Here is a 15,702-nt window from a genome sequence, read left to right as displayed (position 1 = left end):
TTTATTGCACAGATATTTTTGATTTAATAGAAAAGTTTGGTGTGAAGTATAATGTTGATGAATGGAGACTTTTCATCGATTTCTCTAAAATAAGTCTTACTTCAGTTCCTTTAAACAATGGTAATAACTATGCTTTGTTCCTGTAAGTCACTCTGTGTATCCTAAAATTATGAAAATCTGGTGCTGGTTCTAAATATGATTAACTACAAAAGCCACAGTTGTGGAAACTTAAAGGTACTCCGTGAGTTGCTTAAACAACAGTTGGGATACACAAAGTTTCCGTGTTTCTTGTGTGGACGGGACACCAGAGACAGGAGTCAACACTGATCCCAGTCGTAGATTTAAGGTTGTCAGTCCCTCAGCCTGGAGAAGTTCTGTTCCAAAGTCTGGAACTAACTGACAGAATATTTGTCCTACCCACTTTAGTTCTACCCCAACAATAAGGTCTGATAAATCCACTAACTCATGTGCAAGTCCCACTCAAATCCAACCCCTCTCACTCATGTATTTATACAACCTGAATTTGAAACTACGCAAGGTTTTAGCTTCAATAACCCTACTAGGCAGACTGTTCCACTCATTAACTACCCTATTTCCAAACCAGTATTTTCCTATATCCTTTCTAAATCTAAACTTATCTAATTTGAATTCATTAATGCGGGTTCTCTCTTGGAGAGATATCCTCAAGACCTTATTTATATCCCCTTTGTTAATACACTTCGACAATGTCTCCCGTCATTCTTCGTCTTACAAGTGAATGTAATTTAAGGGACCTCAGTCTTTTCCCATACGGAAGATTTCTAGTGCTATGAATTAATTTTGTCATTCTACGCTGAATGTTTTCTAACGAATTTATATCTATTCTGTAATATGGAGACCAGAACTGGGCTGCATAATCTAGGTGAGGCCTTACTAATGATGTATAAAGCTGTAATATAGCCACTGGACTTCTGTTGCTTACACTTCTTGATATAAATCCCAGTACATGAGTGGAAGGGGTTGGATTTGAGAGGGACTTGCACATCGGAGTTTATTTCTTGGGTGGCATTGAAAATTGGGTTGGTCAAATGTTGTTAGTGGGATGAATTGTAAAGGACCTGCCTAGTATGGGCCAACAGGCCTGCTGCAGTGTTCCTCCTTTCTTATGTTCTTATGTTCTTATGTAATCTATTTGCCTTATTACATACGCTTAGGCACTGCTGTCTTGGTTTAAGGTTGCCGTTCACCATAACCCCCAAGTCCCTTTTGCATTCTTTACGGCTAGGTTCTACATTATCAAGCTGATAGGTTCTAGGGTTATGAACATTCCCATGCTTCAGAACCTTGCATTTATCTACATTGAACTGCATCTGCCACTTTTCTGACCACGAAGTTCTGTGAGATCTACGTTTGAATAAATTATCCTATCTTTGTGTCATCAGGGAATTTGTTCATATCACTAGTAATTCCCTAGATCACTAGTAAGTTCCACAATAGTGACAGAGTAGACACCTAGAAGACTCAGTAAACACCTAAAAAACTCGGTAAACACCTAAAAAACTCAATAAACACCTAAAAGACTCGGTAAACACCTAAAAAACTCAATAAACACCTAAAAGACTCAGTAAACACCTACAAAAGTCAATAAACAACTAAAAGATTCGGTAAACAAATAAAAGACTCAGAAAGCATCTAAAAGACTCAGAAAACACCTAAAAAACTCAGTAAACAAATAAAAGCCTCAGTAAACACCTGAAAGATTCAGTAAACAACTGAAAGATTCAGTAAACACCTAAACGAAGGTCACATAGGTTATTAAAGCTGAATGTAATCTGTGTACCACCAGTCAGGTGTACTAACACGATCACTTAGTGAATATACAGTGAGTGACTACACCTCTCGGTGCATATTTAATACAAAAATTGGCAGCTCATCTACAAATCATTGTCTCTTTCAGAAAACTATTCGTGTGAGCACACGTAATCATCAGAGTCACCACACGTATGCATCAGAGTCACCACACGTAATCATCAGTCACCACACGTATGCATCAGTCACCACACGTATGCATCAGAGTCACCACACGTATGCATCAGAGTCACCACACGTATGCATCAGAGTCACCACACGTATGCATCAGAGTCACCACACGTATGCATCAGAGTCACCACACGTATGCATCAGAGTCACCACACGTATGCATCAGAGTCACCACACGTATGCATCAGAGTCACCACACGTATTCATCAGTCACCACACGTATTCATCAGTCACCACACGTATTCATCAGTTACCACACGTATTCATCAGTCACCACACGTATTCATCAGTCACCACACGTATTCATCAGAGTCATCACATGTCTCCATCAGTTCGAATTCGTCATAACTTCCGTGTGGCCAGCTGTATATGAGAACATTAGTGTGCGAAGAATTCCCGTGTGCAAGAAACTATACCAGCTACGACTGTCATCACTCACCTAGCAGCATAGCTTCCAGCAGGGCTGAAGGCATACTCTCTGAGAGGGAGGAGTTCACCAGCACTGTGGCACTCTTGATAAGTGCCTGGCACTTCCGAGGTGCCAGGCTGGGAGCCACCCGAACACCACTCAACCTGCCAATATAAATGTAAACTTCAACCGAGAATGAACAACAATGTATAAGCTCTTTACATCCCCCGCCACTGTAAAAGGTGTCTACAAGTTGTTTACATCACCCGTCACTGTACAAACTGTCAATATTACAAGTTGTTTACATCCCCCGCCACTGTAAAAGGTGTCTACAAGTTGTTTACATCACCCGTCACTGTACAAACTGTGAATATTACAAGTTGTTTACATCCCCCGCCACTGTAAAAGGTGTCTACAAGTTGTTTATATCACCCGTCACTGTACAAACTGTCAATATTACAAGTTGTTTACATCCCCCGCCACTGTACAGGCTGTTGAGAAATGGTTTACCAGCTAAGGTTAAAGTTTAAATATAGGGGAAACTTATCTGATAAGACAGCTATCGCCAACACAGCCGCCCCTGCAGGCGAGGTCTTGAGAAGCTGTCTTGACCACTTCTCAACGGGCTGAAATAAAGTATATTAGGTATGATTATAAATTACCCCTAGAGAGTGTTATGTCAGCATATATCAGACACTGATGGCTGACAACACTTACTTGTGTAGACTCAAAAGTCCGCTTATCACTGGGGTAACTTATACTCAACTGCGCAGTCAATAGTAGTACATCACGAGTTAGAACACTTACCTGGGTATATGTATCTGACCCGTAGTTACGCCCGGATATCCGATGTGTTGATTAAAGAATAGTGTTCTTTGAAGAATGTCGCACTACACTCTGTTGGATCACAACACTCTTGTTACACTGTTCATCAATAATTGTTCACACCATAATGTCACTAAAGAAGTTGATCACACTTCTCTGTAAGTGTTTATTGAGATTCTTTTGTACAAAACGCGCGGAACATTGTTCTTTGTTGGTTATCCCGGCACGTCAATGACTCTCTCAGTCGAGTCAAAAGTAATCTGACCTCACAGCGTCCTACGCCGCTACAATGTCCCTTGGGCCTAGAACATAAAGGAAAAGCTAACCTAGTACCTTTTGCTTCCTTGCCAAACTTCCTCCATGAAGCAAAGCAGAATGCTTGATTCTTGCTGTCTTAAGCATAGTCAACAATGCACACTATCTTTACCATGGTAATAAAGTGGGAGCAGGATTTTCCTTAATTGTCCTGCTAAGGTAAGAGATGGACTGTCTGTTATTAAACTACACTTTGCAACACTGGAGTCTTGCAAGGAGCGGCGGTCCCTTGACCACGTCACATACTGGTACTGCATCTGGGATCAATTACTTGCTGTAGCAGTAAACAAGATGCTTGCCCCTTCTGAGAGGGCTGGGTCCCTCAGGGCTGAAAGGGCCTGAAGGGGGCTAATACCCCACTCCAGGAGAAAATTTCTCCACACAGGCTGTCTACATTACAAGTTGTTTACGTTCTCCATCACTGTACAAACTATCTATACTACAAGTTGTTTACATCGCCTGTCACTGTACAAACTGTCTACATCAGTCTACCTTAATTTTCTTAATATATGTTAATTTCTTAACGTTTCCTGTAAATTTAGAAACATTGTTTTTAAGCTAGATTAAGATAAATTTGGTTAGATCAGGGTAGGTTAAGTTAGGATAGATTAGGAAAGGTTAGGTTAGGTTAGGGTGGGTATGTAGTCTTATAAAAGCATATCACTCAAGGGAGGTTCCTTGATGCTAGTGAGGGCTCTTTATCCAAGGAATTGGACCTGTGCTTCAATTCCTTAAATCGAGTCTGAATGCCTCCCATTCCCCCAGGCGCTATTTGATCCCAACTGGTTTAGCGCTTTCCCATGAATGAATAATAATTATAATAATAATAATAATAATAATAATAATAATGATAATAATAATTATAATTACAATAATAATAATATTGTCATTATTATTGTTATTAATATTATTATAATAATTACAATAATAATAATAATAATAATAATAATAATAATAATAATAATAATAATAATAATAATAATAATAATAATAATAAAAGTGTATTGCAATACAGTCTCAAACAGGCGATCACAACAACACAGGATAAGTCGCATGGGGATGGAAGTCTTTAGTGCTAGATCTTTCACACTCTCGAGCGTCGTCAGGAGCTATGCAATGTTGCAAGACAGCAGCAGGTAGGAGGGGAAAATCTCTGAAGCAAGACGGTAGGTATCAGTGACGGTCAATAGGCCACCACTGATATACGTGTATATTCAATCACAAATAAGCAAATCAGAAGGCAGCCGTCATGGAACGAGATGGCGGAGCTTAAGCAGGAAGCGTTCAATTATGCACGATTATTACCCATGTTAAAAAATATATGTTGCACTGCCACAGCTCACTGTCCTTGCATCACCAGTGAAATTCGTGAAGAATTTAACGTTTCTTAACGCAGTTCAGCCATTACACTGCCAGACGTGTCGTGACCGGTTACTTTTTTCTTAATTTTCTAATATTTGGTTAAATGTGTTTCTGTATGGAAGAAATCACGATAAAACGCGTGATTGCAAATCTGAAAAAATACCACAGCGAAAATAGGAAATAAAACCTGAAGATGTGTGTAAGCACATGAAAGCGCTCAGGTTTTTTCTCCCATTTTCAATGTCGTATTTTTTCCATGTTTCTATTTTTGAAAATAATCATAACTTAAGGTAAATTAAAAAAAAAATAGCGTTTATGCGGGTACAGGAAGCGACAGTGATTTTAGTTCATTACTGCCGTCTTGTCTTTAAGCAGAGTAAGATAATTAACCTGCTAACCGATCACTACCTGACAGACACACACCTGTGTCAGGAGTCATGTGTTATGTGCTCACCTGGCAATGTGGTAATAAATTACTATCTCACCTGGCAATGTGGGCGTGAACATGGTCGGTGTAGTGAGGATCGAGGGCGGGACCCACTATAACGAACCGTCCACATCCACCTCGTCGCTCATGCCACCCACTCCAGGCGTCCACTACAAACAACACGTCCTGGTGGAAGGGGAAGATGGAGATGTAAGTAATTACTCATATCAAAGAACATGATGTACCCATAGCTTAAAAATGTTGATACCCACGTCTTATAATATACCGCCCACATCTTAGACAATACATTTGTTACTTGGTTTAGAAAGACACGTAAGCAAACAATATGACATATTTTTAGAAAACGTTTCGGTCCTGGGACCTTGATCACTTCTAACATACAGAGGTTGAAAGACATTATATATAGGCGGTGAATGAGGTGTGAGTGACTCATGGTGACCTGAAGAATGTCATGTTGGGATGAGGACGGGTAGACGATGAGATCATGTGACTCCTGTGTTGTTGGGTTGGTGGTGCTTAACCTGCTGGAGTATCATGTATGCTAATGTTTAAGAAATTTTGTGGTTTCCAGTGTTACGGTCTATTGTGTCGGTGACGGTGATTAGCGAGGCTTCTAGATATCGTTGGCGTCTGAGGTCTGGTTTGGTGAGAACGAGTATTGCCTCATTCCAGTTCATCAAATGTCCCGTGGAGTCTCTGTGGAGGACACAGGCGTACCTTAAATCGTCTCTGTTATAGCCACTACGATGCTCGTTCAGGCGGTGCGCAAGATCTCTGCGTTGTTGTTTATAAAGTTGGAATGAAATGTATATTTTTATGAATGCATCACGAAAAATTTGAAAGTTAAGATATATGTGCAACATCTGGGTATCTTTGTTGTAGACGTTTCGCCATCCTGGAGTTTACCTGGAGAGAGTTCCGGGGGTCAACGCCCCCGCGGCCCGGTTTGTGACCAGGCCTCCTGGTGGATCAGCTCCTGATCAACCAGGCTGTTGCTGCTGGCTGCACGCAAACCAACGTACGAGCCACAGCCCGGCTGATCAGGAACTGACTTTAGGTGCTTGTCCAGTGCCAGCTTGAAGACTGCCAGGGGTCTGTTGGTAATCCCCCTTATGTGTGCTGGGAGGCAGTTGAACAGTCTCGGGCCCCTGACACTTATTGTATGGTCTCTTAACGTGCTAGTGACACCCCTGCTTTTCATTGGGGGGATGTTGCATCGTCTGCCAAGTCTTTTGCTTTCGTAGTGAGTGATTTTCGTGTGCAAGTTCGGTACTAGTCCCTCTAGGATTTTCCAGGTGTATATAATCATGTATCTCTCCCTCCTGCGTTCCAGGGAATACAGGTTTAGGAACCTCAAGCGCTCCCAGTAATTGAGGTGTTTTATCTCCGTTATGTGCGCCGTGAAAGTTCTCTGTACATTTTCTAGGTCGGCAATTTCACCTGCCTTGAAAGGTGCTGTTAGTGTGCAGCAATATTCCAGCCTAGATAGAACAAGTGACCTGAAGAGTGTCATTATGGGCTTGGCCTCCCTAGTTTTGAAGGTTCTCATTATCCATCCTGTCATTTTTCTAGCAGATGCGTTTGATACAATGTTATGGTCCTTGAAGGTAAGATCCTCCGACATGATCACTCCCAGGTCTTTGACGTTGGTGTTTCGCTCTATTTTGTGGCCAGAATTTGTTTTGTACTCTGATGAAGATTTAATTTCCTCGTGTTTACCATATCTGAGTAATTGAAATTTCTCATCGTTGAACTTCATATTGTTTTCTGCAGCCCACTGAAAGATTTGGTTGATGTCCGCCTGGAGCCTTGCAGTGTCTGCAATGGAAGACACTGTCATGCAGATTCGGGTGTCATCTGCAAAGGAAGACACGGTGCTGTGGCTGACATCCTTGTCTATGTCGGATATGAGGATGAGGAACAAGATGGGAGCGAGTACAGTGCCTTGTGGAACAGAGCTTTTCACCGTAGCTGCCTCGGACTTTACTCTGTTGACGACTACTCTCTGTGTTCTGTTAGTGAGGAAATTATAGATCCATCGACCGACTTTTCCTGTTATTCCTTTAGCACGCATTTTGTGCGCTATTACGCCATGGTCACACTTGTCGAAGGCTTTTGCAAAGTCTGTATATATTACATCTGCATTCTTTTTGTCTTCTAGTGCATTTAGGACCTTGTCGTAGTGATCCAATAGTTGAGACAGACAGGAGCGACCTGTTCTAAACCCATGTTGCCCTGGGTTGTGTAACTGATGGGTTTCTAGATGGGTGGTGATCTTGCTTCTTAGGACCCTTTCAAAGACTTTTATGATATGGGATGTTAGTGCTATCGGTCTGTAGTTCTTTGCTGTTGCTTTACTGCCCTCATTGTGGAGTGGGGCTATGTCTGTTGTTTTTAGTAACTGTGGGACGACCCCCGTGTCCATGCTCCCTCTCCATAGGATGGAAAAGGCTCGTGATAGCCCCTATCACGAGCCTTGCAGTTCTTGATGAACACGGAGTTCCATGAGTCTGGCCCTGGGGCAGAGTGCATGGGCAATTAGAAGACAGTAGAACTATATACAAAAGATAAGGTATTCACTCCCTCAGCGTTGGAGATAGTGTTCACAGCATCGTGATGGAGGAGAATCTGGAGCAAAGGCAAGGAGACTGGCGGATATATAGGCGTCTGTGTTCCAGAATCTGTACTACTACGGTGCTCTTCACACCAACTCCAAGGCTCAGGGACTGATTACCTCATCTTTGTATATAGTTTTACTGTCTTCAAGTTATGTTCTAGAATCTGTATTGATAAAGTCACTGGATGGCGAAACGTCTACAATAAAGATACCCAGATGTTGCACATGTGTCTAATTTTCAATAATAATCCTGTAAGATATTTGCTGGGGCTTGACCTTAAAAATTTAACACCAACTAGTCAACTCCTTTAACACGTAAATCACTCTCAAGCTCGCGTTTTAAAATTATTAGAGCACATGTTACAACTTACGGAGTCTAATAAGATGAACTCTACCACTTTACCAGGTGAGGAAGTTTGTAGTACAGGTGAAAATACTGGTCGACACATTGAAGAGTACTCCAGGTAGAGAGTCAGAGAAGAGCTTTAGATATAGGCTTTTAACAAATAAAGATTCGAAGCTGTGACAGGGGCAGACAGCTCCTTACATGAGATGAAGAGGTGTCTTTGTTGCCAGAAGACCCAAAGGGTTACACAAAAATTCCCAGAGTCAGTTGAGGCATAACTCTTCCATGAAGATGTCTTTGGAAGTTTCTTTGTAGTCAGAAGACCCGATGGGAAAACCGGAGATTATCAGGTTTAATATATTTATCACCTGATAAAAAAATGAAGTCACTATGATTTTTTTTTTGATCTTCTATTAATAGTTACTGAATAAGTTTTGATGTATGAGCTAAGTAATTCAAATAAAGTAGATTTAACAAATTTTTTTTTATGAATAAAATGGAGCACGAGGCAATAAGCTCTTATTTCATTCCATTTTATCATCTTAACTAATCTCTGTGATCACCTTGATAGTTTTTTTCGAGGGATAAAAGCATTATTTTCAATACCTTGTTGTTCCCTTGATACATAAAATCCAATTTGATTGTGTTGTATTGTTTCGGCTTACCAGTAGCAACACTTTTCTTGCAGAAACACTTCGTATTGAAGGAGATAAATGACCTAGAAATATTTCTCTGCCAAAAACGAAGTCACTTTCCTAAGTATAAATATTCTTGTAAGTATTTTGTTTAATAATGATTGTCTTTCCCTGATTACTCCGAAATTTTTCTCTCTCAAAAGAGAAAGGCTCCTAGTCCACCTTGAGACACATGTCTTGCCTTGAGACACATGTCTTGCCTTGAGACACATGTCTTGCCTTGAAACACATGTCTTGCCTTGAAACTAATGTCTTGCCTTCAGACAACTGTCTTGCCTTGAGATACATGTCTTGCTTTGAAACACATGTCTTGCCTTGAAACACATGTCTTGCCTTGAAACACATGTCTTGCCTTGAAACACATGTCTTGCCTTGAGACACCTGTCTTGCCTTGAGACACATGTCTTGCCTTGAAACACATGTCTTGCCTTGAGACACATGTCTTGCCTTGAAACACATGTCTTGCCTTGAGACACATGTCTTGCCTTGAAACACATGTCTTGCCTTGAGACACCTGTCTTGCCTTGAGACACATGTCTTGCCTTGAGACACATGTCTTGCCTTGAGACACATGTCTTGCCTTGAAATACATGTCTTGCCTTGAGACACATGTCTTGCCTTGAGACACATGTCTCGCCTTGAGACATATGTCTTGCCTTGAGACACATGTCTTGCCTTGAGACATACGTCTTGCCTTGAGACACATATCTTGCCTTGAGACACATGTCTTGCCTTGAGACACATGTCTTGCCTTGAGACACATGTCTTGCCTTGAGACACATGTCTTGCCTTGAGACACATATCTTGCCTTGAGACACATGTCTTGCCTTGAAACACATGTCTTCCCTAGAGACACATGTCTTGCCTAGAGACACATGTCTCGCCTTGAAACACATGTCTTGCCTTGAAACACATGTCTTTCCTTGAGACACATATCTTGCCTTGAGACACTTGTCTTGCCTTGAGACACATGTCTTGCCTTGAGACACATGTCTTGCCTTGAGACACATGTCTTCCCTTGAGACACATATCTTGCCTTGAGACATATGTCTTGCCTGGAGACACATGTCTTCCCTTTAGACACATGTCTTGCCTTGAGACACATGTCTTGCCTTGAGACACATATCTTGGTTTGAGAATCATGTCTTGCCTTGAGACACATGTCTTGCCTAGAAACACATGTCTTGCCTTGAGACACATGTCTTGCCTTGAGACACATATCTTGCCTTGAGACACATGTCTTGCCTTGAAACACATGTCTTCCCTAGAGACACATGTCTTGCCTAGAGACACATGTCTCGCCTTGAAACACATGTCTTGCCTTGAAACACATGTCTTTCCTTGAGACACATATCTTGCCTTGAGACACTTGTCTTGCCTTGAGACACATGTCTTGCCTTGAGACACATGTCTTCCCTTGAGACACATATCTTGCCTTGAGACATATGTCTTGCCTTGAGACACATGTCTTCCCTTTAGACACATGTCTTGCCTTGAGACACATGTCTTGCCTTGAGACACATATCTTGGTTTGAGAATCATGTCTTGCCTTGAGACACATGTCTTGCCTAGAAACAAACACATGTCTTCCCTTGAGACACATATCTTGCCTTGAGACATATGTCTTGCCTTGAGACACATGTCTTCCCTTTAGACACATGTCTTGCCTTGAGACACATGTCTTGCCTTGAGACACATATCTTGGTTTGAGAATCATGTCTTGCCTTGAGACACATGTCTTGCCTAGAAACACATGTCTTGCCTTGAGACACATGTCTTGCCTTGAGACACATGTCCTGCCTTGAGACACATGTCTTGCCTTGAGACACATGTCTTGATTTGAAACACATGTCTTGCCTTGAGACACATGTCTTGCCTTGAAACACATGTCTTGCCTTAAGACACATATTTGGCCTTGAGACAGATGTCTTGCCTTGAGACACATGTCTTGCCTTGAGACACATGTCTTGCCTTGAGACACATGTCTTGCCTTGAGACACATGTCTTGCCTTGAGACACATGTCTTGCCTTGAGACACATGTCTTGCAGTAAGACACATGTCTAGCCTTCAAATACATGTCTTGCCTTGAGACACATGTCTTGCATTGAAACACATGTCTTGCCTTGACACACATTTCTTGCATTGAAACACATGTCTTGCCTTGAGACGCATATCTTGCCTAGAGACACATGTCTTGCCTTGAGACACATGTCTTGCATTGAAACACATATCTTCCCTTGAGACACATGTCTTGCTTTGAGACACATGTCTTGCTTTGAGGCACATGTCTTGCCTTGAGACACATGTCTTGCCTTGAAACACATGTCTTGCCTTGAGACACATGTCTTGCCTTGAGCCACATGTCTTTCCTTGAGACACATGTCTTGCCGTGAGACACATGTCTTGCCTTGAGACACATGTCTTGCCTTGAGACACATGTCTCGCCTTGAAACACATGTCTTGCCTTGAAACACATGTCTTGCCTTGAGACACATATCTTTCCTTAAGACACATGTCTTGCCTTGAGACACATGTCTTGCCTTGAAACACATGTCTTTCCTTGAGACACATATCGTGCCTTGAGACATATGTCTTGCCTTGAGACACATCTCTTGCCTTGAGACACATATCTTGCTTTGAGACAAATGTCTTGCCTTGAGACACATATCTTGCCTTGAGACCCATGTCTTGCCTTGAAACACATGTCTTACCTTGAGACACATGTCTTGCCTTGAGACACATGTCTAGCCTTGAAACACATGTCTTGCCTTGAAACACATGTCTTGCCATGAGACATATATCTTGCCTTGAGACACATGTCTTGCCTTGAGACACATGTCTTGCCTTGAGACACATGTCTTGCCTTGAGACACATGTCTTGCCTTGAGACACATATCTTGCATATCTTGCCTTGAGACACATGTCTTGCCTTAATACACATGTCTTCCATTGAGACACAAGTCTTGTCTTGAGACACATGTCTTGCCTTGAGACACATATCTTGCTTTGAGAAACATGTCTTGCCTTGAGACACATGTCTTGCCTTGAAACACATGTCTTGACTTGAGACACATGTCTTGCCTTGAGACACATGTCTTGCATTGAAACACATGTCTTGCCTTGAGACACATGTCTTGCCTTGAAACACATGTCTTGCCTTGAGACGCATATTTTGCCTTGAGACACATGTCTTGCATTGAAACACATGTCTTGCCTTGAGACACATGTTTTGCCTTGAGACATATCTTGCCTTGAGACACATGTCTTGCCTTGAAACACACGTCTTGCCTTGAGACACATGTCTTGCCTTGAGACACATGTCTCGCCTTGAAACACATGTCTTGCCTTGAAACACATGTCTTGCCTTGAGACATATATCTTGCCTTGAGACACATATCTTGCCTTGAGACACATGTCTTGCCTTGAGGCACATGTCTTGCCTTGAGACACATGTCTTGCCTTGAGACACATATCTTGCATTGAGACACATGTCTTGCCTTGAGACACATGTCTTCCCTTGAGACACAAGTCTTGTCTTGAGACACATGTCTTGCCTTGAGACACATATCTTGCTTTGAGACACATGTCTTGCCTAGAGGCACAAGTCTTGCACTGAAACACATGTCTTGTCTTGAGACACATGTCTTGCCTTGAGACACATGTCTTGCATTGAAACACATGTCTTTCCTTGAGACACATATCTTGCCTTGAAACACATGTCTTGCCTTGAGACACATGTCTTTCCTTGAGACACATGTCTTGCCTTGAGACACATGTCTTGCCGTGAGACACATGTCTTGCCTTGAAACACATGTCTTGCCTTGAAACACATGTCTTGCCTTGAGACACATATCTTGCCTTGAGACACATGTCTTGCCTTGAAAAACATGTCTCGCTTTGAAACACATGTCTTGCCTTGAGACACATGTCTTGCTTTGAGGAACATGTCTTGCCTTGAGACACATGTCTTGCCTTCAGACACATGTCTCGCCTTGAAACACATGTGAGTATACCTGTGTGTATACCTGTGTTGCATACCTTCACACCTGCTTATGAACGACTGACATCACCGTGTGTATACCTGTGTTGCATACCTTCACACCTCCTTATCAACGACTGACATCACCGTGAGTATACCTGTGTTGCATACCTTCACACCTGCTTATGAACGACTGACATCACCGTGTGCATATGTGTGTTGCATACCTTCACACCAGCTTATGAACTACTGACATCACCGTGTGTATACCTATGTTACATACCTTCACACCTGCTTATGAACGACTGACATCACCGTGAGTATACCTGTGTTGCATACCTTCACACCTGCTTATGAACGACTGACATCACCGTGTGTACAACTGTGTTGCATACCTTCACACTTGTTTATGAACGACTGACATCACAGTGTGTACAACTGTGTTGCATACCTTCACACCTGCTTATGAACGACTGACAGCAATGTGTGCATACCTGTGTTCCATACATTCACACGTGTTTACGAACGACTGACATCTCCGTGTGCATACGTGTGTTGCATACCTTCACACCAGCTTATGAACTACTGACATCACCGTGTGTATACCTTTGTATACCTTCACACCTGCTTATGAAAGACTGACATCACCGTTTGTATACCTGTGTTGCATACCTTCACACATGTTTATGAACGACTGACATCACCGTGTGTATACCTGTGTTGCATACCTTCACACCTGCTTATGAACGACTGACATCACCGTGTGTATACCTGTGTTGCATACCTTCACACATGTTTATGAAGGACTGACATCACCGTGTGAATACCTATGTTGCATACCTTCACACCTGCTTATGAACGACTGACATCACAGTGTGTATACCTGTGTTGCATACCTTCACACCTGCTTATGAACGGCTGACATAAGCGTGTGTATACATGTGTTGCATACCTTCACACCTGTTTATGAACGACTGACATCACCGTGTGTATACCTGTGTTGTATACCTTCACACCTGCTTTTGAACGACTGACATCACCGTGTGTATACCTGTGTTGTATATCTTTACACCTGCTTATGAACGACTGACATCACCGTGTGTATATCTGTGTTGTATACCTTCACACCTGCTTATGAACGATTGACATCACCGTGTGCATACCTATGATGCATACCTTCACACCTGCTTATGAACGACTGACATCACCGTGTGTATACCTGTGTTTTACACCTTTACACCTGCTTATGAACAACTGACATCACCGTGTGTATACCTCTGTTGTATACCTTCACACCTGCTTATAAACAACTGACACCACCGTGTGTATACCTGTGTTGTATACCTTCACACCTGCTTATGAACGACTGACATCACCGTGTGTATACCTGTGTTGCATACCTTCACACCTCCTTATGAACGACTGACATCACCGTGTGTATACCTGTGTTGCATACCTTCACACCTGCTTATGAACGACTGACATCACCGTGTGTACAACTGTGTTGCATACCTTCACACTTGCTTATGAACGACTGACATCACCGTGTGTATACCTGTGTTGCATACCTTCACACGTGTTTATGAACGACTGACATCACCGTGTGCATATGTGTGTTGCATACCTTCACACCAGCTTATGAACTACTGACATCACCGTGTGTATACCTATGTTACATACCTTCACACCTGCTTATGAACGACTGACATCACCGTGTGTATACCTGTGTTGCATACCTTCACACATGTTTATGAACGACTGACATCACCGTGTGTATACCTGTGTTGCAAACCTTCACACCTGTTTATGAACGACTGACATCACCGTGTGAATACTTGTGTTGTATACCTTTACACCTGCTTATGAACGACTGACATCACCGTGTGTATATCTGTGTTGTATACCTTCACACCTGTTTATGAACGATTGACATCACCGTGTGTATACCTATGTTGCATACCTTCACACCTGCTTATGAACGACTGACATCACCGTGTGTATACCTGTGTTGTATACCTTTACACCTGCTTATGAACAACTGACATCACAGTGTGTATACCTGTGTTGTATACTTTCACACCTGCTTATGAACAACTGACATCACCGTGAGTATACCTGTGTTGTAAACTGATATCACCGTGAGTATACCTGTGTTGTATACCTTCACACCTGCTTATGAGCAACTGACATCACCGTGTGCATACGTGTGTTGTATACCTGCACACCTGAATGTGAACGACTAACATCACCTTGTGTGTACCTGTGTTGTATACCTTTACACCTGCTTATGAACGACTGACATCACCGTGTGTATACCTGTGTTGCATACCTTCACACCTGCTTATGAACGACTGACACCACCGTGTGTATACCAGTGTTGCATACCTTCCCACCTGCTTATGAACGACTGACATCACAGTGTGCATACCTGTGTTGCATACCTTCACACATGTTTATGAACGATTGACATCACCGTGTGTATACCTGTGTTGCATACCTACACACCTGCTTGTGAATGACTGATGTCACTGTGTGTATACCTGTGTTGCATACCTTCACACCTGTTTATGAAAGACTGACATCACCGTGTGCATACCTGCGTTGTATACCTTCACACCTGCTTATGAACGACTGACATCACCGTGTGTATACATGTGTTGTATACCTTCACACTTGCTTATGAACG

At 42.2% G+C, this 15,702-nt stretch overlaps 1 protein-coding gene across 6 annotated transcripts in view; it reads right to left on the bottom strand.

Moving 5' to 3' along the window:
- LOC128684764 (collagen alpha-1(I) chain) overlaps positions 1–15,702 on the bottom strand; it is a 195,684-nt gene that overhangs the window by 33,547 nt on the left and 146,435 nt on the right. For 2 of the 6 annotated variants that reach the window (XR_011394187.1, XM_070101711.1), the window contains exons 6-7: positions 5,416–5,543; positions 2,459–2,592 (exon numbers count right to left, since the gene is read on the bottom strand). Coding sequence is in view for 2 of the 6 variants with exons in the window: in XM_070101711.1 (XP_069957812.1) it covers positions 2,459–2,592; positions 5,416–5,543 (262 nt within the window). In the remaining 4 variants the exon portion in view is untranslated. Of the gene's footprint in view, positions 1–2,458; positions 3,055–3,235; positions 3,556–5,415; positions 5,544–15,702 lie in introns of those variants that run through there. The other 4 variants (XR_011394188.1, XR_011394189.1, XR_011394190.1 and 1 more) reach the window with 4 other exon arrangements.

Source organism: Cherax quadricarinatus, chromosome 5, assembly GCF_038502225.1.
Source record: "Cherax quadricarinatus isolate ZL_2023a chromosome 5, ASM3850222v1, whole genome shotgun sequence".
NCBI lineage: Eukaryota > Metazoa > Arthropoda > Malacostraca > Decapoda > Parastacidae > Cherax > Cherax quadricarinatus.
The sequence above is the reverse complement of the archived record's forward strand: the minus strand, read 5'-3'. Positions and strand labels throughout refer to the sequence as shown.